Source organism: Poecile atricapillus, chromosome Z, assembly GCF_030490865.1.
Source record: "Poecile atricapillus isolate bPoeAtr1 chromosome Z, bPoeAtr1.hap1, whole genome shotgun sequence".
Classification (NCBI taxonomy): Eukaryota; Metazoa; Chordata; class Aves; order Passeriformes; family Paridae; genus Poecile; species Poecile atricapillus.
Window position 1 is genome coordinate 145,095,685 of NC_081289.1, and position 27,876 is coordinate 145,123,560.

At 48.9% G+C, this 27,876-nt stretch overlaps 1 protein-coding gene across 4 annotated transcripts; it reads left to right on the plus strand.

The window, feature by feature from the left end:
• SMAD7 (SMAD family member 7) lies at positions 1–27,876 on the plus strand. 4 transcript variants are annotated; one of them, XM_058828225.1, is made up of 6 exons: positions 125–259; positions 411–591; positions 1,061–1,779; positions 2,666–2,719; positions 7,661–7,735; positions 26,593–27,876. In XM_058828225.1, the coding sequence occupies exons 3-6, from the start codon at positions 1,269–1,271 to the stop codon at positions 27,129–27,131; spliced, it is 1,179 nt and encodes a 392-aa protein (XP_058684208.1). In that variant the 5' UTR covers positions 125–259; positions 411–591; positions 1,061–1,268; the 3' UTR covers positions 27,132–27,876. The 4 variants fall into 4 exon arrangements, with proteins under 4 accessions (XP_058684207.1, XP_058684208.1, XP_058684206.1 ...); XM_058828224.1 differs by lacking the exon at positions 125–259 and adding an exon at positions 1–20 and having other exon boundaries at positions 411–1,779; XM_058828223.1 differs by having other exon boundaries at positions 411–1,779.

Here is a 27,876-nt window from a genome sequence, read left to right on the forward strand (position 1 = left end):
GCAGCCGGGGGAAGGCGGAGGTGCGGGGAGGGCGGCTGACTGCGGAGAGCGGAGGGGAGGGCGGGGGGGGGGGAAAAGGGGGAGGAAAAAAAAAAAAAAAAAAAAAAAAAAAGCCCACGAAAGGAGGAGGAGAAGTAGGAGGAGGAGGAGGAGGGGAAGGAAGGCAGGAAGGAGGAGTGAAGAGCAAAAAAAAGGCACCGCGGCAGAGGCGCCGGCAGCAGGGAGAGGGTCGGCGGCCGGCGGGCACCCCCGCACCCATGTAAGCTCCGCCGGGAGCGGCGGGCCCGGCTCGGCCCGGCGCGGCTGCTGGGGAAGGCAGGAAGGAAGGGACATAGCCCCACTTTTCTCTTTTTTTTTTTTTTTTTTTTTTTTTTTTTTTTTTCCTTTATTTCCTTTCTTTCTCTTCGTAGCAGCCGGATCAAGACTCCGTGTGGATTAAACCTTTGGAAAGAAGGAGGGGAAAAAAATAAAAGCCCACCCCGAAACCCCCACATCAGGACGACCTGGGCTTTTAAAAAGGGATACAACACTCTGGATGCGCTCGTTCGCCTCTTTTGTGACAGATGCTTAAACCGACGTCCAAACCTTAGGGTTGGTGTTTTGGGGTTTTTCTTCTTTTATTATTATTATTTTTTTTCTTTTTACCCTTTTTAATAGAAGCCTTTTTGGCTCGCTCTTTTTGTTTTTGCCTGCTGGCTCTGCCCAGCGCCGCATCCCTGCCGCCGCGCCCGCTCCCCGGCGTGGCGGGTTGATGGGCGCCGCGGCCCCGGGGCGGCCGAGGCTCCCCCGCGGCTCGGGCCGCGCTCCGCACCCGCGCACGGCGGCGCGGCTCCGGCAGCCCCCGCCCGCCTGCCTCCGCGACGGGCGCCGCGGGCTCTAGACGGGGATTTTTTTCGTTTTTCTTCGCTTTTTTGGGCAAAGCCGGAGCGAGCGGCGACTCTCTCCCTTCCCTTCCCTTCCCCCCGCATTTATTTTTTCCTTTTCTTTTTTTTTTCCTTTTTCTTTTCTCAGTTTTGGTTTTTTTCTTTTCCATTCGGTTTTTCTGTAAATTTTCTCGCAGCGGGCGGAGGCGCGGCCGGCGCATCCCCCCGCGGGAGGCGGCGGGACCCGCGGCCCCAGCGCGGAGACTGGCGCATGCCACAGCCCGCCTCGGCTCCGCTGCCCCCCGCCGCTGCCCCCCGCCGCCGCCGCATCCCGCCTGCCGGCCCCTTCATGCTCGGCGGACGACATGCCCGTTTTGTAGCCGGGGGCCCCTCCTCTCGTCCCGCATGTTCAGGACCAAACGCTCGGTGCTCGTCCGGCGGCTCTGGCGGAGCCGTGCGCCCGGCGGCGAGGAGGAGGAGGAGGCGGCGGCGGGCGAGCCCGGCGCGGCGGCGGCGGTGGCCGAGCCCCGGGCGTACTTGGGCGGGGGGCGCGGGTGCTGCCCGGGCAAGGCGAGCCGCGGCGGGCGGGCGGCGGCGGGCGCGGAGGCGGAACTGAAGGCTCTGACCCACGCCGTGCTGAAGCGGCTGAAGGAGCGGCAGCTGGAGGGGCTGCTGCACGCCGTGGAGTCCCGCGGCGGGGCGCGGACCCCCTGCCTGCTGCTGCCCGCCAAGGCCGACTCGCGGCTGGGCCAGCACTGGTACCCGCTGCCCGTGCTGCTCTGCAAGGTGTTCCGCTGGCCCGACCTCCGCCACTGCTCCGAAGTGAAGCGGTTATGTTGCTGTGAATCCTACGGCAAGGCTCACTCCGAGCTCGTCTGCTGCAACCCGCACCACCTCAGCCGGCTCTGCGAGCTAGGTACGGCGGCGGGGGATGGAGGGGATGCGGGAGATGGAGGGGTTAGAGGTGTGCGGGGCTTGGAGGGATGTGGGAATGTAGGGGAATGGCGGGCACACAAAGTTGCGGGGGATTCAGGGTGGAGGGCATGCATCCATGCAGGGGATGCAGCGGTGAGGGGGCTGAAGGTGTGCAGCAGATGGACGGGATACAGGGATGTGGCGAGTAGAGGGGATGGGAAGGGTGCAGGGGCTAAAAGGGATCCAGGGACTGGAGGTGTTGCAGAGGTTGGAGGGGATGCAGGGAATGTATGTATGGAGGGGATACAGGGATAGGTTGATGCAGCCCCACTCCCCTCCCGGCCCACAAAACTTTTTTTTTTCCTTCTGGAGGAAAAAAAAAAACCAAACCAAAACAAAAAAACCAAAACAAAACTAACCCACAACAAACAACAAAACCCTGAACACGCAGAAAAACTTTCCATTGCCGTGGTTTATGCATTTCCTTTTGTATTTAGGGGAGGGGGCGACGACCCCACCTCCGGGACCCCCTCCCTTCCCGGGGGCCCCGGCGCTGCCTCCCCGCCGTCCCCGCGCGGTGCCGGGGGATTAAGGGCCGGGCGGCCCCGGCGCTGCCGCGGCTCCTCCGAGCCAAGGAGGCCCCGATCAGACAGCCCGAGCGGCAGATAGCAGGGAGACTGGCGCCAGACGGCCCCTTTTGTTTATCTGACAGCTAAATATCAAGGCAATCACCGCCTCGCTGCCCTGCCTCCAACCCCCAGAGCTAAGACAAACAGTTTTGCTAAAAGAATGCCACTGTTATCATAAGTTCCTATCTTTTTTCTTTTTTTTTTTTTTTTCTTTCTCATGGCTCTGCCTTTATTTTCTCTGTACTTCTCTAATTCCAGAGTCTCCCCCTCCACCCTACTCCAGATATCCAATGGATTTTCTCAAACCAACTGGTAAGTGGACTTCTTTCAGTGCAAGTGTAAGAGATAAAAAATGGCAAAACAGCCGCTTTATCAGGGGAAACAGCCTCCTGCCTTTGTCATGCATTTTGCTTTTGGGTTGCTTGTTGCTTCTGTGCCTCCTGCTATCCCTGTAAGAATTAACATAAAATTTATCTAAACCACCTTGTGCAAAAAGTAGGATTTTAAAACTCTGGCAGGGAATTTCAGAAGGGACTGCAGTGCAGCGCAGGCCTGTGCTGTTTGAGTCAGCCAGGAAAACCATAGGCTCCAGTTGGAAATGGCAGTGCTTCTGCACCCCTCTGTGAATTTTTAGGGATTTAGGTTGGGATCCAGCACAGTATCTCCCTGATGCCTGGGAATCCCAGTGAACCTTGACAGATGGACTGGTTCATTGGAAATCTAAGTTTTATAGGAGCCTAATCCTACCTCATCAGGCTGAAAAAATAAATGGGAAAAGAGTTTGAAAAGTTGTTTTTTTAACCTTTTTTAAATTTAAATTTCTCTGCACCGCTGTGCATGCCTGTTGCTTGTAATTGAATGTCAGGGTGCCAGGGGAGAAGCCCATTTGAGGCTGGCACCAGCTCTTTTGCGGTTGTCTGCATAAACTCTTGGTTGGCAGCGAGCTCGCCGGGTGTGAGATAAATGAGGCTGGGAGAAGGAGGAGAGGTGGGGAGAGTCGGAAACGCGAGCAGCTCAGGAGGAGCAGCTCCTGGCTTCCTGAGGATTAGTGGCTCTGGAGTGGGCTGGAGCACGGTGGTCTCTGTGGTTGTGTCCGCGGTCGGTCGGTCTCGGCAGACAGAGGAGGCACTGCTCGGCAGGGCAGCGAAGGTAGATATGTAGATATTCCAGAAAACCAGTACCAGGTTGTTTGGTTGGATTTTTTTGGCCAAAAGAGCAGTGTCTGTAAAATTACCTCTCCTCAGGGTCCCAGGGCTAAAAGAAACCCCAGCCTCGAGGCTGCTTTGGTGCGGTAGTGGGGTCTCATCCTGCCAGCTGCTCCCTCCGAGGCTGGACTGTTGTTCTCCCCCTCTGCAAACTCTTTGGGAACACTAACAAGTCTTTTTTTGCCTTGCGGAAATAAACAAAGCTGTTTAACAAACAATTGGGTTGCAAAGCATGAGCTATCTTGCCTTGGTGTGAAAAAAATAGGAGATAAGGGCTCATGAATGAAGGAGGGACATCGGGAGTAAGTTCAGCATCCTGACCATGTGCCGGGATGCAGAAGAGTTGTTCTGTAACAGACTGAGGGTCTGCTGGATCATGAAGTTTTGGGGGTTTAGCATAATTTTGTCTGCATCCCTGCAGTGCTCCCCCAAAAGTTCCTTTTTTGCCTTTATGGCTTTTCTCTGCACTCATTGATGATCACGGCATGGGATGCAAAGGGGTTTGGAGCTGCGGGAGAGAAGGGTTAATGCTTGGTTTTGGTTTCCTGTAAAGATGTTAGGATAAAATCTATTAGCAGGATTTAAACATCCAATCTGCCTCTGCCAGGATCTCATTTTCAGTTAGCCGAATGATATATTTATTCATTAGCAAGTGTTGACATAAGGTAGCAAAATGTGTGTAAACAGAAAAGCCGCAGAACATGAATGCGCCATTTCGAAAGGAAAAGTTATTCCTATCGGCCAATAGGAAGTGATTAACGCTGCCCATCGGAAACACAGAAACAACTGGGTTACTCACCAAAAAGTCCTCCTTTTTTTTCCTTTTTGAAAGAAAAATCCACTTGGCAGCCGAGCTCTGACTAACGGGGCTGTGACAGGCACCAGTGGAGCCTGGAAGTCTGTGGTGGCAGGTGGGTTTTGCAAGCTCAGGGTTTCTCAGCATTTCCTCTGCAGGGGGACTCAGGGTTTCCCTTCCCAGCCCCAGTGTCATCTCCTGTGGCAGTTCCCCAGCTGCATGTTGAGTACTGTGGGAAGGTGTGAAGATTTTTTACCTGGCTGATGCCCATCAGCCGTCTTCTCACCTGGGACCTTGGGTGGGAGCAGTGCCTGTGTTCAGGCTCTGCCAGTGGAGCTGGGAATGTGCATCCAGCAGGAGACTTCTGCTTTTCCATCTTCTATCATGCTTCCATCAAGCATGATAGTGGTGGTAAAAGTTTTTTAGGTGTTAAGTGCCATGTCTTATAAGTGCTTCATATGGAGAGACAGGCAGATAATAAACCTGGACTGGTGTGGGTTCTGGCAGAGATCATCAGATCAGAGAATCAAAAACCAGTTTGTGTGGGAAAGGACCCTAAAGACCCTAAATTCCTGCAATGAGCAGGAGCATCTTCAACTAGACCAGGTTGCTCCAAGTCCATCCAGACTGACCTTGAATGTTTCTGTGGTGGGGGATCTATGGTCTCTCTCGGTAACCTGTGCCATCATTAACCATTTCTCTCTTGAATCTTGTTTAAAACCCTTAACTGATGGGGATCAAATTGGTTTTTCTGGAGGTGATGGAGGCTGAGACAGGCTGCCTGGCAGGCTGGAGGAAAGCAGGGATGGACAAGGAGCTGGGAATCTGCTGCAGGCAATGAAATGCCACATCAGGCTGTGTTGGTAGAATAGATCTGCTATTTGTATACTTGTCGTAGAACAGAAAGATCTGCCCTTGATGGCTGAATTACCTGAGGGAAGGCTGTGGGTCAGCCTGGCTTGCTCATTCATAAAATCCCAGAAGCCACCTGCAGCCTGCTCTTGGACACCTCCAGGGATGGGGAGGACTTCTGTCAGGGAGAGGACTTTCACTCTCTGCCACACGGGACATTGGCAGGGATGGATGATGGAGGTGTGTGGGCACTCAGCATTCCTGATGTCCCTGCTGGAACTGTGTCCAGCAGCCACTTGCAGCTGTGCTGAAAGCGAGGTGGATAGTCGCACCCTCAAATAATTCAGGCAGATTTTTGACTCAGCTTGAAGTGTGACAAGGGGCTGCAAGTGTCTCTGCTGTGCTCCTGCGGGACTGGGCTTGGTGGTGCCGGTGTATGAGAGTGCAGGAAACTCACTGAGATGTCGCTTCGGGGCCGAAAGCCCTCCTGTGGTGTCAGCTTTCAGGGGAGCTGGAGGTTTGGCAGCTCCCAGGAGCTATTTGACACCTTGCAAGGTTGGGCTGGTGGCCACAAGGAATAATTGTGTGTCTCCGCAATGGTTCTATGCTGTGGGAAGGCGGTGTTGGGAGGAGATTGATGCGTGCCAGGCTTGGACAAACGTTTGATCCTGCCACCCCTCTGCTGCTGAAGGTAAAAGGAGTCCCAGTGCCTGCTGTTAGCAAGAGCCTTGGGCAGCTCTGTGGGCGAGTGCAGTAGTGAATCCAGTCACACACAGGGCAGAGACCCTGCGAGGGTTCTGCCTTTGGGCTCATCCCACGCCTGACTCTCGTGGTTGGTCTAGAGTTGAGCTGCACCAGCTCTGGGTTTTGGAAAGGGGGTTCAGGGGGTGATTCATGGATGAGTGGAGTTATCTTTTGGGTGATGGGACATGGGAAGGGAGCTGAAGAGGAAGTGTGGAAGCACATCCCCCCATTGCTAAGGTTATGTGTTTGAAGTTTGGATGGGATTCTGTCCTGCCTGATGTGGCAACAGAGAACCTGGTCACATACAATCTCTACAGCAAGACGGCATGGAGAGGACCAGTTATGTCCCTTATCCATAGCAACTCCTCAGGGAACTGTAGCTGCAGGGACAGGGAGCCCAGCACAGGGCAGAGGAGTGGTCCAGCCTGTGTTCAGAAAGCATCTGTAGCTCAAGGAGTTGAAGCCAGCACAGGGAAATGGCTGGGGAGTCTCCTGTCTGGACTATAATGGGTTAAAAAAAGTAAAACCCCTATTTCTTTAAAGCATAGAAAGCACGACAAGGCATTTAGAGAGCATATCATATACAGTATTTCACAAGTAAGTCTATTTCCTGTCTCCTCTATTGTTTTCAGTTTGATTAAGTATATCCTGTTAAACTGTATATTCCTGTTAGGGCTTTTACTTTACTCTGATAAAATGAGGTTGTGCAGACAGGAATTTCTTATTCACTGGTATTTCAGGGGTGGGATCTGGCAGAATTGCTTTATCAGTAGGGAGAAAATCATCTCCGCTCTCCTGGTATTGACCCTTGCTTTGGGATACAGATGTGAGCGAAATGAGGGCATAAAGAGCCCAAATTCGGTGAAACACAAAGTTCCTGAGGACCAGAAGTTTGCATGAACTTCACAGGTCTTCCCAGGCTTGTTCTTCAGCTTGTGGTGCCACATGGTAGTGTCCAAAAAGCTGGAGTTGGTCTGTAGGACCAGGAGATTGGTGTTGGCTTCTGACTGTTGTCACCTGAAAGAGCAGGCTTAGGATAGAGAGGTCCAAACCTTGATCTCCAGCACCTGCATGCATCGGGAGAAGCCTCTAATGGAGCAGCCAGTCTTACCCTGCCCTTTGGTGGTGCACAGAGGAGTAGGTACAGTTGCCCAGGAGGTGGCAATAAGGTCTGCCAGCAGCTGCTGGTGGTGACAAAAATTGAGCGGGGCACCACAAACTCAGCCCGTTCACTGCAAAAGGGCAGCAATGAGACGTTTCCCTTTCGGTTCCCATTTTGGAGAGTTACAGGTTTTGACTAAATTGGGTGCATAAAGCCACGATTTAAGCATTTTTGGAAGCTCGCTTACATCAGAACGGCAACAACCTTGATCTCCTTCGCCGGTGACTTGTCCAGAGAGGTGGCAGCCAGCCTGTAATTTCTGCCAGTCTATAATCAGAGCTGGCTGGTGATGAAGCACAGCCTTGACTGAGACAACAAGTTAGGGTGGATGCTTCTTGATGAACTACCGTCTCTGCACGGACAATTAGTAATCGCTTCCTGCTAAGCCCTTTGGAATGTGTGTTCTGCTTGGGGCAATGCTGGGAGCCTGCAAAGAACCACCTATATACTGACTTTTTTTTTTTTCTTTTTTTTTTTTTTTTCCTCTGCTCCAGCAGATTGTCCAGACTCTGTGCCTTCCTCCACTGAAACAGGGGGAACTAATTGTCTAGCCCCTGGGGGGCTCTCAGGTAAGACATCTCTTGTTGCTCTTGATCTTGGCCGTGGGTCGCGTTGGCTGAGGGTCCTGACAAAAGGCGAAGTGATGCTGGGGGAGTTTTGGGAATGCACATCACTGAGAAGGGCATGCTCGGAGGGGGAGTTGGGTTTCATTTACTAGCAGCCGTGTACCTCTTGTGCAGAGGATGTGTTGAAATCCCAGACAAGGTTCTTTGTCCCTGAATGCCTGTATTTCCTTTGAATTCCAGCCTTATGCTCCATTCATTTTTGGGCTAAGGCAGAAAGAGGCAAAAGAGCTGAGGCAGGTGAAGACTAAGCAATGTTGGTTGACCATTCAGTTGTGTGGATTATGGGAGCAGGTGCAGTCACACCTTCAAGAAGGATTTGGTGTCAAATCCTTGACTTGGTGGTGAGGGCATCTCTTGCCTCTGGGATAAGAGCCCTGCTCAGATTTTGCTCCTGGTAAGGTCACCAGCATCCCCCATCTGATGTACAAGGCTCATACTGTCTGGGGAGGAAAGGTGGCCTGTTTTTTTTATAGAGGATGTTGCAGAGAGAGTTGATGATGTGTTTGTATCCCTTCCTGATATATTCAGTGATTTCCATTGTTTTGCCATCCCCTTCAGCCTCCAGTTGCAGTTACAGGATGGAGGCTTGTTCAGGTACTTTACCCATCCCTCTTGGAGTCTGCATAGAGACAGAGTGGTTTGGGTTGGAAAGGACCTTTGAAGGTCATCTAGTCCAACTCCCAACCCCATTTCCAAGGTGTGATGTCTCACCTCATGTCCCACCCCAGACTGGCCACCTCAATGTCTCTACCAGGATTAAAGTGTCTGAAACCATGTACCTGCAGGTACAGGCGGATGTTTGAAGGTGCTTGCCTTTGTGGGGATGTCTCCTTGATTTATGATTTATTCATCACCCTGAAACTGGAATTCAGAATTAGGTCGGCGGCGGCTGCACGCGCGCACTCATCTGCCCCTGCCTCTCTCCAGGAACTGCATTTGGTGTGGATGTGATGTCTTTAAGTGAGCCTTGTTTGTTTTTCTTTGGGTGTAATATATACCCTGTCTGTTATTTGAGAGGGGAGCATATTGTTTGTTCAAAGGCCCTAATGAGAATTAATCAAACGAAGGGGGAGAGGGAACAGGAAAACTTGTTGCTGTTTGGGTTTTTTTTTCTTAAGGCAGAAGGATTTGCTTTTTTAATATTTTTTTTATTTTTTTTTTTTTACCATTGGAGCCTATTGCTTCAGGGAATTAAAAAAAAAAAAAAAAAAAAGACAAGAATCAAAACAACACAATAAGGATGTTGTTAGATCTTTTCTTCTTCTTTTTTTTTTTTTTTTTTCCTTTTTCCTCCTGAAATACACCCATAACAGAGGGGAGGAGAGAGTTCAGTTCCACAGGATACCACATGAAATAAGCAGAGGAAGTACTCGCTTTTAAAAGGGGGCTTTCTGTAAGGTTCAGCCTATTGATAACATCTCGTCTGGCAGCTCTGCTCCCGAAGGGAAGGCAGGAGGTGGGGGCTTGGCTGCAGGAAATAACATGGCTCGTTCCTGGTGCCTCCCAAAGGGCTGAGGGAAGGGGACCCCTAGCTCCTTAATTGAGCTTCTTCCCCAAATGAAAGCACATTTCCACCTGAAAGGACATTTTTAACTTACTTTATTCTACTGTTATTATTTCACTGGATTTAATTTTTTTTTTTTGTTTGTCTCCCTTATCAAAGGTTCCCCCCCCTCCCCAAGCCTGGAAACAGAACCTTTTTACGATCATTAACCACTCTTTTTTCCTCCCCAAATGTAATTGTAGCCATTTAGTTTAATGAGGAGCTGATAGGAGAGTTGACTCTTGAAGGGATATGGTTAGCTACCCAAGCCCTGAATGCCTCCACATGAAAGAGCATTTGTTTTGAATTTGCTCTGATTTACTGGCATCTCCCTTCTGCACGCAGAAGTGCAGTGCTGAAAATTCCCAACTGGAGAGACCCAGTCAAGAAAGGAAAATAAACGCACTTTGGAGCAATCCTCCAAAGCTCACTTTCTCCTCCTTTTTTTCTTACCCCCTTCTGCATATTTTAGTTAGCAGAAGAGTGTGTTTGAAGAGGGCTTTAATGAGTTATTGGCAGCGTACATGGCCAGTGCTTTGGCTTGGTCTTATCTGTGTTTGGGCATTGGACAATCCCAGACAGGGATGGGTGATGCTGGGTGGAGAATCCCCTTCAGACCTGTATGTGTTGGATTTGCAGCTCATTGATGAAAGGATGGCTTAAGAAAAGGGGATGGAAAAAAAAAAATATTTTTGTAATTTGGAAAGTGCAGTGGGTGTGTGAGGAAAAAGACATCACAGGTGGTTGTTGGTGGTGCTGGGATTCTGCAGCACTGCAGCCTCTGGTCATTAGTGAGGTTTGGTGGATGCTGGTGTAGCAGCAGGGTCAGTAAATCTCATCTGATGTGTTAAAGAGTAGGATTTGGTGAGGAAGAGCACTCTCAGCACTGAGAATTTGGGAATGGGGCTAGCCTGGGATTCACAGCCACTCCAGCAGGGGAATGCGTGGAGGGGTTGAGAGGAAGGTGGCAAGGGGAGCATTGAAGGGGCTCAAAGTGAATGTCCTTGCAGCTCCCACGAGGAGCCTTTGATGAAGAGGAGTCTCAGATCAGCCACTGCTGGGGTCTGTCTCTTACTGGGTCTGCAGGCAGTTGTGTTGATGGATACCAGAGGCTCCGGAGGATGTGCGGTGGGGGAGCGTGGCTGGGGGACGTACGGGGAGTGTTTCCCCCTTGTGATAACTGCTCTGAGCTGCTCCCTCCTTCCCTCTGTCTTCTTTCTGTTCTTCTTTGCGACCCAGCAATTCAATCCTGGCTAGTCCTTCACACCATGCTGGTGTCCTCATCCCTCCTCTGCTCTCTCTTCCCCAGACATCCCATTCTCTGGCTGGTGTGCCCCTTGCTTGCCCCAAGGCACTGGCTCTCGCTCCTGTATTCTTGGCTTTATTTATTTTCTTATATCATCTTTATTTTTATCGGTGGTCAGCCTGTGGGTAGGTCAGGACTCCGTGCTCACGTTTTCTCCCACTGACATGGCTGTGCTCAGGTATTACTATTTTACTTACTGGTATTACTAACCAGATCCTTTCTGTCCTCAGTGTGGTTAAAGAGCAAAAATATCCCATTGGAGGTAAAAATAATTCCCGTAAATAGGAGACAGAGGGTGGTTTTCCTGTATTTTGAGCTGGCTTGTTCTCAGCAGATGTGTTTGGTTGTGACTTCTTTCAAACAAGCAAAGCCATGCTTGGAGAGCCTGGAGGTGGCTGGCCCGTGGTTTGGTGGCATCAGATTGGTGGGAGCCAAATTCCTGGATGACCCATGGAGAAACACTGCTCCAAGAGTAGAAGTGAGCTGGTGGTGTTTGGTGGTGCTGGGTCTCTGTGGAATGTGATCCACCAGCCCTGGACATCTCTGTCCTGACCCGTGTGTGGCGTGGGGCTGGTGACTCTCTGCTGGTGGAAGGTTGTGGTGCCCATGGTGGGTGAGGAGATGGCTCTCCAGCAGGACAAGTGAATAGTGGTGGATCTGCTGGCAAAGCAAAGCTCTCAAGAAGTCCAGAGCTTGTCCTCAGAGAGGGAGAGCAAGTTGAGCTGGCCTGTGTCCTCGCCAAATCCACTGCTTTGTTGTAGAGGTTGTTGCTAAAATACCAAACCTGAGAGGTTATCCAGGTTTTGGCCCAATTCTGCTGATTTGTCCAAACTCTGGAAGCACCTCAGGGTCTCCAAGAGCCAGTGAATGTTGAGTGATGATGCTTGATGGGTGCTGGATTCAAGGTTCTGCAAGCCTTGAGGCTGGGAAACCAACAAGGCTCTTCTGTGGCAGGCACAGACTCAGTTTCTCCCTCCCAACTCCACACCAAAAAAGCAGGGAAAGGACTTCCCCAGGCTGGAAGAGCATTGGCATCATTCCCTACTCTGGCTGTCTGTGCTGTGGGACCTTGTCTGGTTTAAGGGACCTCTTGGCTGATTGACATTTCATTCCAAAATTGCGGACAGGCCGGGAATGTTTCACTATGCCTCTGATCCCTGCTGGTATCTGCTTGATGGGGAAGAAGCACCTTGTCCAAATCCAGAGATATTTGCCCCCCAAAGCGGCTTCCCGTCCCTCTCCCCTTGCCCATGTAAACAGGATCCTGTGCTGTTTCTCCGCCAGAGCCCTGCCTGTGTTTTCCCGTCCCCTCTACTTCCACCTCCCTCCCCTACGGAGTTTATAACCTCCTGTGAAATGCCTTTATTTACAAATTGGCATCCTATTATAATCCGAAATTGAGACATCTTCCTGTGGAACTAAGATTGTATATTTGTCCCAGGGATAAACAATTGCTTGGGAATTTTTTTTTCTTTAAGTCACTTATTTTTGGTTTATTTTTGAGCTTACGTCGTTCTAATATTTTTTAATTTGCTTTGAGCGTCGCAGGGCGTTGCACCCTTTCCTTCCCAGCCTCACTGGGAGACATGACCTCCTGCTCCTTGCTTACCTAAAAACCACAGTCCCGTCCTGGAAAGGACAAGGTTATCAGGGGTTAATGCCAGGATGACAGCACTGGAGCCTCTGGAGCAGAGCAGGCTGCCTGCCAGACTAGGAGCCTCCCGGCTCGCCTCGCACATCATCTGACCGTGGCCGACTGGGAGGAGGGAGCTGGTGCTTGGCACCGACCCCGGGCTCTTGGCTTGGCCACCCGCTCCGGTTCCTTCAAGCCCCATGAGGGCTCTTTTTTTTAATTTTTTTTTTTTTTCCCTTTTTTTTTTTAAGGGGGTTCTCACCCTCTGGGCACCCCCCTGGGACACAGCCGGGATCCTCCTCCCAGCTCTGGGCATTTTGCCGGTTAAAATCCTTCCAAAGCAAATAGAATCCATTTAATAATTACTTTTAAGTGCTCTAGAGCCTCTTGAACCTTTCCTAGATACTCTTCTACAACGTGTTTTAAAGAAGAAATGATAGCAGGGGTGCTGCCCCCATTAGATAGTTCCAATCCATACCTGTACAGCTTCATTAAACCCATTTTTCCAGATGCCAGTAGATTTTCCCCACCAAACTGTGCCCTTGGAACAGCTGATGACAAAATGCAGTGGACTCCAGAACCAGCAGGTCCATCATAGTGGGGATGCTGGTGGGAACAGTGATGGGGGACCATGATGGGGTCCACCTGTGTTTTAATCCCATGACCTGGCACTTTTTTAGGGGAAGAATGAGGCTAGGAAGGTGAATTTTGGAAGTTGTCAGTTCAAACTGTGCTCCCTTTGCGGTGGCTGTCCCGGTGAGCGCCGGCAACTTGATCACTGGGGACATTTAAAACTCGATGGGACAAAAACACTCGTAGAGGAGCAGCCCCGGGCTGGCAGGGATGTGGGCTGCATCGTTTCCATCCCCGCTGTCTGCCAGTGGGTATCGCTTACACTAAAGGAACCAGTAACATTAGCCACACGCATTTCCCTGCCACGGGCATGGGGGGATGCCTGTTTCCAGCCACGGTGGCCAACACTGCAAACCTCCCTGCTGGCTTGCAATGGGGTGCAGCGTGTTTTAGGGTTCCCAGGAGAAAATTGTGTGTAGGGAGCCTGTCCCCAGCCCTAGCTGTGCTCCAGCAGGGTGACAGGCTGGGCGGCGGGTGGGTGCCAGCCCCTCTGCCGTCCCCCGCCGGCGTGAATGACCCACGCTGCAGCCTGGCCGCCTGCCTACTGTCACAAAGGAGCTTCCTTCCCAGTTTATTTTCAGCGCTGGGATATTATTAACCGCTGAGGCACAGTCTCTGTTCTAACCACCCTCGCTTTTTGCCTAAATCGCTTTGTTTTCGCCCGCCGTCGGCGTGCCGGGGCCGCCGGCGTGGCCGTGGTGCCGCCGCGGTACCGGCTGCGTCACGGCTGCTGTTGAGGAACAGAGGGCACGGAGGAGCCTGATCCTGCACGGGGCTGAGGGCAGGCAAGGGAAGGAGCTCGGCAGCTCACAGGATTTCCGCCTGCTGTCTTTGGATTAGCCCCTGGGTTCTCTCTTTTTTTTTTTTTTTTTTTTTTTTCTTTTCTCTGTTCTTCAACCTTTATTAATAAATGCAACATCTTGGGTGTTGCTGTCTGCCTCTTTCTCTAGAAGTTATTTTACTTTATTTTATTCCTCTTTTTTTTTTTTTTTTTGGCCATTTTCCTTCCATTTTCTTTTTCTGTTTTCCCTCTTTTTTCTACTGTTTTCCTTCATCTGCTTTTTCTTATTTTTCTCCTTCTTCTCCTCTTTCATTTTCTCCTTCTCCTCCTTCATTTTCTATTTTCCTTCTTTACTTTTTTCTTTTTTTTCTTCTTCTACTTGTTTTCCTTTTTCTTCCTGTTTTCCATCTCCTTGTTTCCCTTCTTCTTTTATTTTCCTTCTTAATGCAAGAAAAGAACTTTTCTGGGCAAGCATTGCAGGGATTTTCCATCCCCATCCAGGGGAGGGTGGGGGCTTGGATCCCCTATGCACAGACTGCTGCCACCCTTCGGGGGGTCTTTGCCCGTGGGCTCAAGTCATCAGGTCCAAAAAGGTTTTTCCAGGGTGTTTTGTGCTGCTGGGGATGTGATGTGGTGTTTGCTAACAGACAGCAAACTCTCATTTCTTTTTTCTTTTTATTTTTGCCCTGTTTTTTTTGGGTTTTTTTTAATCCCTTCCCTTCTTTTGGGTTGCCATTTAAATGCATGATGATAACTTTCACCCTGTTAATTAACAGGAAACATTGGGACAAGACAGGAAATTACATCAGTCTTTTATGAGGAAAGAGCCAAGAAAAAAAATGCAAGAAAACATAGTTATTAGTGAAAGGAAAGAAAGTGCCATGCGAGGGAAAAGAAAGAAAAGGAGAAAAAAAGAGGAAAAAACACTATCTCATAGGCCCTGCTTTTCCAAGGGAGGCTGCTCCAGTACTTGATTTTTATTTTTATTATGTTGAAAAATATTTGACTAGCAGGGTCACCTTTGCTTGAGCGCGACGCTCCAGCTTCCCGAGGAAATTTTTTTTTTTATATTTTCATGCTTTTTCTCAGCTTCCTTCCCCAAACTGTGAGGCCTAGGAAGCTCTTGGCCAGGAGACTAATTTTGGTTTGGCTGCTCAGCCCTTCAAATTGGTCCCCACCCAGTGTCATTATCTTGGTTTTAACTTGCAAGGGGAAAAAAAAAAAAAAATAAAACCCAACAAAAAACCACCCTGTAAGAGCTGGCTCAGCCCTTCTCTACCCTTTTAACCTCACTACATAAAAAACTTACTGGCTTCAGCCTCCCTGGTCGGGTTGTGCTGGCAGTGCTGGAGGACCAGGGGCTGGTTGCAGGAGGTCCTGGTGATGCTCTTGGTGATGCTGCCCTGTGTGTGTGACCTGTGCCTGGCTCCATGGTCCCTCCTCACCCTCCCTCAGATCCTGTTGTGGTACTGGGGTTCGGTGATCCAGATTTGGGGTGAAGTCCTGGCTCCTGTGATTTTCCCTGAGCATGTGGAAAGGCAAATTTTTTGCCGTTAAAGGAGCAGTTCAGTTCTGCTTGGGCTCTTAACCCTAGCTGCAAATATGTATCTTATAGGTGTATGTAATAAGTGAGTAGATGGTTAAATATTGAGCAAAATCTACTCAGCCTCTATAGGCTGAATATGTATGGAGATAATTTATTCACTATATTACATATATAATTATGTAAGATATATTCAACATATGCGTATCTTATGTAGATACATAGGTTGAATCTATTCAATATATTCATTGTATACTGAATATGTTCCATATTTGTATAGAATTCTATGTAATACTTAACACAGGTTAAAGAGATTTTTTTCATAGAAACCAGCATTTCATCAATAAGAGGTGACTATGTGGTGGAGAAACCTGGCTGCTAGGGAGGTGGCGGAAATTCAGACATCTGTCACTTTCACAGTGGTGAGGTAGGCAGTGGATCCAGTGATTTTTGGTGGTGGAAGGCTATGGGTTGAATTTATGTGTGATGAAGATTACCATGTGTCACTGCTGAGGAGGAGCCCCCTGCATGGTGGGTAATGCAAAATAATGCTGGAGGAGTTGCGTGTCTGCACAGTGGTGTGCAAGGTGAGGTTTTGAGTAGAAAAGCAGGAAAAATGGCAAAATAGTCAAGAAACTAAACCATGGGATGAGGTCCTGCTCGCCCACGCGGGACGGCTGTCAGTGACCCCGTGACTGGGCTCCGGCAGCACCTTCCCAGGCAGAGCGGACAGAGTCAATAACTCCATAAAATCATTCTTCAAGCAGGAATCAAGTAACAGGAGTTTTATTTGGAAAAGGAGCTGGGAGCCTGAAGTTACATCACTGCATTTGAACTGATGAATTCATTTTCTTTGGAAGCTAGTCTGAGACTTTTTAGCTCACGATAAGGAACAAACCCATAAATCATAAGCAGAGGCCTGTAGTTTTACTGTTCTTTGTCACAGCCAAGCATGGAAAATGTATCCTGGGTGTCAAGAGCATGAAGCCTTGGCTCACCTGAGAGTTGCACTGCAGTTATTTTCTGGAGAAGCTGGTGTGGTGCCGGGCTTGCCAAGCCCCAGATTCCCTGGGATTTATCCCTGTGTGAGGATGCTCCTGAGTCTTAGTGATGCCAAAATCCCTTGGGTTTCAGTCCCATGGGAAGATGCTGCGGAATTCCAGTGGCGCCCAGTTCCCGTGGGCTTTGTCCCCATGGGAGGATGCTGCTGGGAGGATGTTGGTGACACCACAAATCCCCTGAGTTTTGTGTCCATGGGAGGATGCTGGTGGCTGTTGGTGACAGCCCAAATCCCCTGAGTTTTGTCCCCATGGGAGGATGCTGCTGTATCCCAGTGATGCCCAGTTCCTGTGGGCTTTGTCCCCATGGGAGGATGCTGGTGGCTGTTGGTGACAGCCCAAATTCCGAGTTTTGTGTCCATGGGAGGATGCTGGTGGCTGTTGGTGACAGCCCAAATTCTGAGTTTTGTGTCCATGGGAGGATGCTGGTGGCTGTTGGTGATGCCACCCTGGCCACGGCAGGTCCGTGCTCGGGACTTGGCTTTGCTGTTGCCAGCAGAAGTGGGGTGAGATGAGCCACGAGGAGTTTTGGGACTCTTTTTTAACCTCTGTGCTGCCGACCTGCCCCGTTTTATAGCCTGGGGCAAACTTCTGCTGGCCTCTGTCTGAGAGAAGGGGGAGCCAGCTCCGCCGGAGCGCCGGGAGGGTTAATTACTTAATGAATATAATATTCTCTATAATTGCTACGCGTTATTAATCCAGAGCAAAGTGAGAGGCGAGAGCAGGGGTGTGTGTGCATGGCCAGGCTTGTGAACTCCTTCCCAGTCCCTCCTGTCTGTCCATCCCTTGATGGCCCCCTACCCGGGCAGGGGCTGGTGCTGTCCGTGTGTCCGTCTGTCCATCCCTGGGCGGGGACCCGGGGATGTATATATTCTATGTGCGGCGTGCTCCGCCGCCTGCTCTTAGGAATAGGCGTGATTAGATTATGAAGGCAGACAGAAGTAATGATTAACTTTTTCAGTCTGCCTGCTGTCTCCAGTCTGGCGCTGGGTGTTTTTTTTTCCCCCTAAGTAGGCCCTGGCCCCGCGTCGACAGGGTATTAGGTTGTAAAGAAAGCCAGGAGGAATGAAGGCAAGGGAGGGAGGGGAAAGAGGAGGGAGGGAGCCTTTTCCATCGGATCCGGGACTGGAATTTATTGGCAGGAATGCAGTAAATGCTCCAAATGCCAGCCCAGCTAAACAGTTTTCATAATTGTTACGGAGTGGGGCACGACGAACGTGAAAAGGACTTTTGTTCTTACTCTGCTTTTTCCATGCGTTTACATCCCTGCGACGGAGATGCTGCTCTGGGAAAAGTTGCTGGGGGAAGTGGGCTTTTTAAATTTTTTTGTGTGGGGAGAAACATATATTTACGTCTGTTTTCAGTCTTTAGGGGAGAATTCTGGGTCAGTGTGCTGCAGGGAGAGGAGGTTTTTTCTTCAGTGTTGGAATAAGCACAGCAGTGATGCTGTGTTGTGTATGTGTATGTGAGTATAGTGCAGTTCAGGGGGGAAAAATCCTAACACACACCTGTGTATTAGGCATCCATTTGGGTATCCCAGACTGCTGTGCTTCAGTTTTTATTAAGGTCTTAACAAAGTTTTTGTGTAACCCACATGGCTACATGTTGTCAGTGGAGAGTTGTGGCTTTCCTGGGGGCTGTATCCCTGCCCTCACCAGGGCATCCCTGGGCGCTGGAGGGCCTTCCCTGCCTTGCATCAGTGTATCTTTCTTTTTCATGGTAAAAGCTTTTTAAGGTCATCCTCTAAACCCCAGCTGGGCGACTGTATTGAGGGGGGCTGTGACCCTGTGCCTGGCACGGCCCAGTGGCCTCTGATGGCTTTGGCATCTGTGGAGTGATTTATCCCAGAAAGGTGATGGGCAGGATGCTGCCACAGGAGCCTCCAGCACAGCCCAAGCCGGGAGAGAGATTCTTGGCAAGCTCATCCTCACGTCTGATTTGCATCGCAGTAAGTCAGGAGCCCTTTGTGTGCTGGTTTCTCTTTCTCAGAAGGTTTCTGGTTGAGATCTGGGTTGGGTATGGGTGGGGAAGAGGTGTGTCCTGGTAGCTGCTGAGGCTGAAGCATGGAGGTGGTTGTTCCTCTCTGGGAGCTGGGGCTGGTACCAGCCCTGAGTCACTTGGGGCTCCCAGGGCAGCACCTCATGAGTGCTGGGCTGTGCTTTCCAGACAAGTCTCCTGGCTGATTTATTACAAAAGTGAGATTATTTTGGGTTGCCTCAAGGAAGGGGAGAAGGCTGGAGAGTGTGCAGGGCACTGGAGCACCTGCATCACCTCCTGACCCAGCAAGTCCCCACCAGCAGAGAACAGCAATGAGGACACAGGCAGCAAAAATAGGATTTCTGAGGGGGTTCCACGTGGATCTGCATGTCCCTGTGACTCTTTGGAAGGCCTGGGTGCCTTAAAAAACCCATGGATTTTGGCAGGGCCACTGGAAGGGTCTTGCCCCTTGCAGCATCCCTTTGTCCCACCCAACGGTCGAGTTGGAGCTTGGGGAAGGGATTCCCGTCCTACCGCTTTTTCGAAACAAGGGAAAAGTTTTCCCACACCTTTGAGGGGTGCAGAAGGAGAGGCAGATAAAGAAGGTTCTTTAAATTAAAACTTCAAAAATAATTAGGCTGACTGTATACTAAACAACAGCAAAGAGGCCCATTTACTGTAAATATTATGAATGGATTTGGCTGGCTTCTTCATCCCCACCCTTCCTCTAAGGCTTTTCTCTGAGCTGAGTCGAAATTCGGCCTTCAGACAGCACAGTACTCTATAATTTGCATGGCTGATGAGGCCTGAAGCCTGGTACGGAGGAAACTGGAGTCAGCTGGCTCCTCTAACCACTGGAGACAGGCAGACAGGCATTTTTGGTGTGTGCCTGCATATTTTCCCCCCCGCCCCACCACCTTGTAGCTCCAGCCTTGCTTGGCTTTTAAAGAGAATGGTCACAAGAAAAGGGTTCTTCTCTTCTAGAGTCGTTTTTAGCCGTGGTAATTGATTAATCACCGTAATTAGACAGTAGCAGTGACTAATAGGATGTTTATGAATCAAATTTCTGGTTTGGTGGACTCCATGAACTCAGCAGTTTCACTTGGGTTCTTTCTCTGCCGTCCTGTAAATGCAGGGGACATGGATCACCCTATATTTTTTAATATTTTTGGACATTACCCCTGGTCCAGCTTTGGCATCTGCCATTGTGGTGTTTGCTCTTGAGTCTCTGTAGGTCTGCAACAACATTCTTGCAGGGTTTTTCTTTCTTTTTTTCTCTCTCTTTCTCTCTTTCTCTCTTTCTCTCTTTCTCTCTTTCTCTCTTTCTCTCTTTCTCTCTTCTCTCTCTTTCTCTCTTTCTCTCTTTCTCCTCTTTCTCTCTTTCTCTCTTTCTCTCTCTCTTTCTTTTCTATGTTCTTGCTGAATTAACCCTTGAAAAGGGCAGGGATGAGTTCCAGGTTGGGGGAAGGCTGACTCAGCACACCACCAAGCTGGGGTGGGAACTTGAGGGGATGTCCTCAGGGGTGAATCATCTCTACCCCCCATCTCACCTGAACTCCTTTCTGTCCTGATTTCACAGGGTGGATTCCCAGCTGTGGGGAAGGTGATGGCAGTTTTTGGTTGGGTCACCTGGGGACTGAGCAAAGCCCTCCCAAACTTTCAGGTCACTGTTAATACAAACCTGTACCAGAGCCCAAGAAAAATGGGGAAATATGAGACTCCTTTCCCTGATGGCTTCTGCCATATTTTATCCTGCTTGACCTCATCAGACTCAATCTTAGTAAACATCAGCAAATTGAAATCTTGTGGTGAAACTTAACATTTTTTTTCATGCAAGGTTGACTGATTTTGCAAGGAACAAGGAGCCATTTGAGTGATTGATTGGACAACTTGCTAATAAATTAAAAAAGTAATCTTAAGGCTCTTTAGCCTGCATGACTACCGTATATGCTGAGTAATAAGAGCCGTCTAATTAGACATAGACACAAATTTATGGTCTAGCCTGTCAATCCACGGATTAAGGACTGCCTAAGTACCTACTGACACGATGGGCTGTAATGCTCCTAAAGAGATGTTATGGTCTATCATGTCAATAATCCACAGATTAAAGGCTCCCTAAGTAGGTGTTGACGTGATGGACTGTCTCAGCTCTTGGGGGCTCTTGTTCTGGGCAGGTGGGGGGACCCCAGGGGCCCCCCAGGGCGGTGCCATCCCTGCAGAAGGTGAGGGTTTATTTCTTCTGCAAACAACAGGAGCTTAACACAGCACCATGCTGGAAGTTGGGCTTTCAGAAACCATCCCAGCCATCAAATGCAGGGGCTCCTTGTGGAGGTGAAGCTGTCTAGCCCTTGTGTGCTGGGAGATAAAAAAGTTTTGGGGAAAACATAGCTATGGGTGGAGTCTCCAGGCTGCCCACAAACTTTGTTAAAGGTACAAAGCCCCTTTTCTGCAGCAGGATATATCCTTTAATGTGGATTTATCCTTTAATATGGGCATTTTCTTCCTTTGCTTTTGTTGAATGTACATGGAAATCTAGTTTTTAGGTAATTTTCTTTGTTTTGCTTCTATCTTTGTTTATCTGTTTGGTTGGTTTTGTTTTTTGTTTTGTTTTGTTTTGTTCTGTTCTTCCACCCTGTAAATCATCTGAAGGACTAGAAAGGAAGTGGGCTTTTAAAGGATTACCCTTTTGGGTGCTTGTTTCTCTTTGTTTTAATGAGCACACTATGCTTTGTGTTCTCCACACCTTGATGTGATGCCTTTCACTCTCAAGTAAGGAGTCAGAGGATGTTTTTCCTGAGATCCTACAAAATCAGCACTTGCCAGTAACAGGAGGGGCAAAACTGTAGCTGGAGAAGTCCTGAGGACCCTCCAGAGGAGCATATAAAACCCCATAAAAACCTCTGGGTTTTGTGTCTCCATCCCTTACATCTCCAAGAGTAGGAGAAATAAGGGTCACAGCACTGTCCTGGACACACAAATGCCACTTAAGGTCAGCCAAGGGAGATTATCGGGCGTGAGACGTGCTGAGCTTGGTCTCAGCCCTGGCCCCAGCCAGACACGTTGTGCTGACACCAGTCCAGACAATTTTTTTTTAAGCACAAATGCTCTGTGTGTGTGTGCTGGTGGATAAAGGAGGAAGGATTGTAATGTGTTCATCTCTCCTTGGCAATGCCCATGGCACTTTTTTTTCCAGCAGAAGGCTGACTCCTGGAAAGGCAGGCAGGCTCTCTCCAGGTCTTTGAGTCTCCCAACAGCACAAGGACGTGGAGCTGCTGGAGCCAGCCCAGAGGAGGCCACGCAGCTGCTGCCAGGGCTGGAGCCCCTCTGCTCTGGAGCCAGCCTGGGAGAGCTGGGGCTGCTCCCCTGCACAAGAGAAGGCTCCAGGGAGAGCTGAGAGCCCCTGGCAGGGCCTAAAGGGGCTCCAGGAGAGCTGCCCAGGGACTGGGGACAAGGCCTGCAGGGACAGCAGCCAGGCAATGGCTTCCCAGTGCCAGAGGGCAGGCCCAGCTGGGATATTGGGAAGGAATTGCTGGCTGGGAGGGTGGGCAGGCCCTGGCACAGGGTGCCCAGAGCAGCTGGGGCTGGCCCTGGATCCCTGCAGTGTCCAAGGCCAGGCTGGACAGGGCTTGGAGCAGCCTGGGACACTGGAAGGTGTCCCTGCCCATGGCAGGGGGTGGAACCACAGGGTCTTTGAGGTCCCTCCAACCCAAACCATTTTTGATCATGAGGAGACTTCTGTTAGCAGTTCAGGGTAAATGCTGCCATTGTGAGTATTGTGCCAGGGTTGATGTTTGATGGGAAATCCAGACCCAAGAATGAAGGAGAGGAGGAGGTGAGATGGTGAGAACTTTAGGAAGAGCATGAGATGATGCTCAGGATCAAAACTGCTTTTTTTAAAAAATAAATGTATATGTACATATATTAGAAAAAGTGTACATACATAGTTCTGAACACTTATACATTTGGACAGTTTAATTTGCCTCTAAACCTGATGTCATTGACGAAATATTCAATTACAAGCATTTAAAATCCTCATCAGTATGGCCGTTTTATTCCCATTTTCAGCGTTGAGTTGTTGTCACAGATACTGGTGATAATTTTGACAGCCCTTGACGTGGTCAGTGGGAGCAGTCCTGGTGGGTCAGATAGCCCAGTGTTTGCTAAACTTGCTCTTTTCTTTCAAGGCTGGTTGACTACAGGAAAACCTTTAGCTAAAAAAAAAAAAAACAAAACAGAACAAAACCAAAAGATCCCAGCTTAGCTCCCCTTTACATTCATGAACCTGGCACTGGGACAAGGCAGAGATCTGAAGGACAACAGGTCTAAAACAACCCCAGGACAGGAGCTGTGTTGTTTTAGTTTATTATAATTATTTTTTAAATTCAATTTTGCTAAAATTCTTTAGTTCTCTGTGAATTGAAAAAAGGAGAACTTTTTCTTCCCAAACACCTAATAAAACTGCTGGAGCTTGGAAAGAAAAAGTATGGATGACATGCTTTCATCAACTTAAAACTCACCATGTGATGGAGAGGAAAGCCACACCAGGAATTTCCTGCCACTTCCAAGCAAGGGCAGATGTGAGTCCTTCTGCCATAGCTTGGAAGAACCAAGGGTGGGACTTGGTAAATTTGGGTGTTCCTGTGGTGTCAGTGTCCCATGCCCACTGTTGTTTCTGCAGCTGCCAGTTTTTTGGGGTTTTTGCTTTGGTATCCTATCCTCCTGGATTTCTGTATGGATGAAGCATTTTCAGCAGGAGCAGGATCATGCCCTGAGCCCACAGACAGCATGTGCACTCCCAGTGTGGAGAAATCCTTGCTGTGGTCTTTTACTGAGAAAGTTCAGGCAGGACTTGATGGTTTTGAAGGTCAAGGCAAGTGATGAGGAACCTCGTGGATAGCTTCTTGTGCTGATTGGCACGTTGAGACTTAGCTGGTATGATGCTTTTATGGAGGACAATGGCAAAACTGAGGCATCCCCTCAGGAAAATCCAGGAAGGTGTAAAAAAATATGGGAAAAGAAAAAAAAAAGAGTTTTCCAATGGGAATGGGAAATGGTGTAATAGGGTTGTTCTGGGGCATCACTAGTGATGAACCATCTGCACCAAAATTACAAAAAATCGTTACCCCAAGGGCTTTGGGGGTATTGCCTTGATTTCTCCCCTCTAAGGAGCTAATGTGAATGTCTGTCCTCTGCAGACCTGACTATGAGTGATCAATACAACTAATTCCCCAAAATTCCTGAGGGCAAATTCACTTTATTTTCAGTTATTTCTATTCTATTATTTTTTTCACAATGAGCTTGCACAACGCACCGGGGGCGGGGAGCCTGCTGGAGCTTCAAGGCAGGATGTAATGGAAACCATGGAAAATCCTAATAACCCAGTGATAGCAGCAAATGGAGGGATCCTTAATAACGAAATAATAGTGCAGATGTTTATAGCATGAAACATTATCATTGTTTGCTGGGATATGGGAACGCTCCCAGTTTGCTGGGAGTTTTCCAGGCATTTAGAAAGGGATGTTTTTGCACCGAGGAGCTCGTAAAAATGATGCTTTTAACTCAAAACAGGGATCCCAAAGGGTTTGCATCCATCTATGGGCTGTCACACACGAGGATGTGTTGAGGAATTTTCCTGGGATCTGGGTTTTTTGTGTGAGCTTGCAGCAGGCGGAGATGGGAGTTGGATGGTGGATGCCTGCCACGACCCCAGGTTGCACGGGGTGAACCCAGCAGGGTGTTTTTGAGCATAATACTTCTGTTTGCTTCATCTGCACAGATCCATGATTATTGCCACCAAAAAAAGCCTTTTGGGGAAAAAAAAAAACAAACCAAAAAACAAAAAGTCTGTCACTGTAGGAAGCATCTCTTGAGTCACTTTTTCCTTCTCTCCTGCCACCTCCTCTCCTGTCGGAGTGATGCCACTGGCTTTTCCCACCCCTTTTCCTGGCGGATGCCAGAACCAGGGAGGCGGGTGGGAGCAAGTGGGCTCCTCTGGGGTCTCTGCAACTGCAAAAAGCAGCTTTGGTGGTGGCTGGCAGGGACGCCTGAGCCTGTTTATCTGAGCTCAGCCCTTATATTCTCATGGATTTTTGACTAGACATGCAGTCAACAGCTGAAGCCCGCAAACGGAAGAGGCTCTGGCATATTTATACTGTGTGCTGGCACCAGCTCCTTAAAAAAAAACTCAAACATCCCGGATTACCTAAGATTCGTCCTTGAGGTCTGGTCACCCCATGTCATTCAGAAACCTAGTGGGATTCATTCATGAACTTCCAGGCCTCCATAAAGGTCTGTTCATTCATGGCCAAGGCAGTTTTCTATTTTTTTCTATTTTTCTTTTTTTCTTTTTTTTTCTCTTTTTTCTTTTTTTATTATTGGTAGGTTTGTCTTTTTTTCTTTTCCTTAAATGCTCTAGCAATTAAATAGCTGTCTGTAAGCAGCAGTGAACTGGCTGTTACATGGTCTTGACTAATGCAAGCACAAACACCAGGTGAAAAAGTCCTTTTTTCCCCCCTGCCACCTCCTGAAAGGGATGCTTTTTATGTTGGAATAAAAAAAAATCCTATAGGAATTTCAGCAGGGGTCCAATGGTTCCAAAATTCCCTCAGCTGCTATAAAGCAAAACCCAAAAGGGTCTGAACATCATGGACAGGCTGACAGTGAGGAGGGAGGTAGTGGGTGGTCAACACAGGTCCCCCTTCGGATTAGAGAGCATCCTTCCCCTGGATCCAGGGACATCCCTCCCAAATTGTTTTCTCTCCCAGGCAGGTGGTGGAAACTCCAGTCCTGGGGGTGTTTCTTGCCCCTCTGGATGCACTTTTGCATGGAGGGGGACCCCATCTGGGTTAGTGGGGAGGAACTAACCCAAACTGCCCTCCCTGCCCCTCCTCAGTCCCAGTTTTCAGCAGGACATAAAGTCACCCACAGCAAAGTCTTGTGAGGCACCAAAAAAGGGAGTGGAAGGACAAACTGGGGTGCACCTCGACAGATGCTGTCCCAGGGACCACCCCAGCATGACCAGAACCCCCATCCCTGCTTTAACCTGGGAATGAGGGTCCCTGTTTTGAGACATACACAGTCAGGCCCATTTTTAGTAGCTGCCTCCAGCAACTGGAGAAATATTTTCCTCGCTGGCATAGAAATGAGGAAATTAAAAGTGTGTGGCTGGGCTTTTTGTTTTTTTTTTTTTTTTTTTTTTCTTCTCTCTTAAAAGCACAGTGCAGGGCTTGAAGGAGATGAGACCAAAACTGGGAAAATGGGCTTATTAATAGCAAAAAATAGAGAAAGCAGGTAGCCAGTGTGTTGCCCTGGGGAGGAAAAGGTTGTGGTGGGGGGGCTGCAGGAAGAGTTCTTGGTTGCTGGGTCGCCCACCATCCCAGCTCCATTAGTTTCTCTCATAGTTCAGGGGATTATTTTGGTAGTGCTCACTAACGTGCATTCCCAGCTTGATTTTTTTTTTTTTTTTTTAAATACTATTATAGAGATGAATAGTTCCCAGGTCTTAACATGCCTACTGAGGCTGGAAGGAATTACCCGCCGAGCAGCGCCAGGCTGCTTGGGATCCTCTGTCAGGAAAAGGCTTTCTCACATTTTTTCCCTCCTCCTGCCTTGCTTTTTCCTCCTACATCATTGCCATGCTGCAAGGGGTAACTATGGAAAAGGGAGTTGAGAGAAGGCCTACATGAATGAATTTCTATTTTTTTTGCAAGGTTTTTGGCCATTTTTGTTAGCACACGTGAGATGTTTTTGGTTCCCTCTGTCTTTTGGTGCTTTCTGTAGGTTACGGTGGCATCTCGTGTCCCCTTGCTATCCATCACCCAGGCCATGCAGGCAGGGAAAAGCCCCGTGAACCAGAGCAGTCAAGTTCTCATCCCCTTTGCTCCCATGGGGTGACTTTCTATGTGGTTTTCTTAGCTTCACCTCATTTTTTTCAGTGTCTGTGCAGAGCAGATTGTCACGGAAATAAATCCATCGTTCAGTAGGTGAAAATCAGAGGATTCAGGTGTGTGATTGCACAGGCATCTCGTCTCTCCTGTTGGCACTGGAGGTGGTCCTGGTGTTGGTTTGGATGAGGGTGGCTGTGTCATTGTCATTGGCTATGTCATTCAGGACTGGTAAATACAGCTAGAACTAGGCACTGAAACAACAGAGGAGTGCCCCAAACCTGGAAAGGTTTATTTTGGAAAGAGTGGCTGCACTGTGGACATTGATGCATGCATGGAAAGGATCGTGAAGACATGGGCAGCCAGGGTCCTGCCAGTTTGTATTAATTCCCTTGATGATAAATCTCTCTTTTTTCCTTTTTTTTTTCCTTTTTTTTCTGCAGATTCTCAAGTTCTTCAGGAGCCAGGGGATAGGTCACACTGGTGTGTGGTGGCATACTGGGAAGAGAAGACACGCGTGGGTCGGCTGTACTCTGTCCAAGAGCCCTCCCTGGATATCTTCTATGATCTACCTCAGGGGAATGGTTTCTGCCTCGGACAGCTCAACTCAGACAACAAAAGCCAACTGGTGCAGAAGGTGCGCAGCAAGATCGGCTACGGCATCCAGCTCACCAAGGAAGTGGACGGCGTGTGGGTGTACAACCGCAGCAGTTACCCCATCTTCATCAAGTCGGCCACACTGGACAACCCCGACTCCAGGACGTTGCTGGTTCACAAAGTGTTCCCAGGGTTTTCCATCAAGGCTTTTGACTACGAGAAGGCGTACACCTTGCAGAGACCCAACGACCACGAGTTCACGCAGCAGCCATGGACCGGATTTACCGTGCAGATCAGCTTTGTGAAAGGCTGGGGCCAGTGCTACACCAGACAGTTCATCAGCAGTTGCCCCTGCTGGTTGGAGGTTATTTTCAACAACCGGTGACTCGAGACAGAGTGAACTCATGACATCTATACTACTTTGCTGCTATTACTTCCTTCTGAGTGCTTGCTTTTCATGCAGACTCTTTTTGTTTTTTTGTTTTGTTTCGTTTTGTTCACCCTTCTTCGTTTTTGAGAAATAGCTTATGAAAGAATTTTTTTTTGTTTGTTTGTTTTTTGTTGTTTTTTGCCTTTGGGGTATTTTGATAAATATATCTATTTTTTAAAAGTGTGAATGACCAATAACTCTCAGAAGGGCGAGAGAAGGGTGCAGTGGGGATAGATCACATGAGATAATTACTTCACGCCTCCGAAAGGATTATCCAATGGGGATCGACGGATTTGAAAGCCACTAGCTCTATATTACAGCTCCTTCTCTTGGACAACAAAAGGAGATGACTGTATTTTTGTACGCACCACCTTCCCTGTGACGGTGACACCAAGACCCCTTCCCCAGCAGTGCTAACCCCGTGTTGCCGCCGAAGGATGGTGCAAAACCTTCCCAGACAGGTCTCTTACCGACCTTTTGTGTTTCTCTTGTTGCTGGGTTCATGTCTTGTCACTGTGTTCATTGTTCCACTGCTTTTTCTATGTTTTTTATGATTGTGGATTGATGTAAGGGGAGAAAACAACAGTGGAGGGACTTCGGGCATGGCCCGTGCTTGATCATTTGAGCTGAGATGCAAAGTGACAGAATTCTAAACCTAAAAAAAAAAAAAAAAATTTGAAACAAAACTAAAGAAAAACAA

Excerpts from the sequence above, each read along its gene's own strand:
- SMAD7 (XM_058828224.1), top strand. The coding sequence starts at position 1,269 with ATGTTCAGGACCAAACGCTCGGTGCTCGTCCGGCGGCTCTGGCGGAGC. Across the intron at positions 1,780-2,665 it reads CAGCCGGCTCTGCGAGCTAG|AGTCTCCCCCTCCACCCTAC; the intron begins GTACGGCGGCGG and ends CTCTAATTCCAG. Across the intron at positions 7,736-26,592 it reads AGCCCCTGGGGGGCTCTCAG|ATTCTCAAGTTCTTCAGGAG; the intron begins GTAAGACATCTC and ends TTTTTTCTGCAG.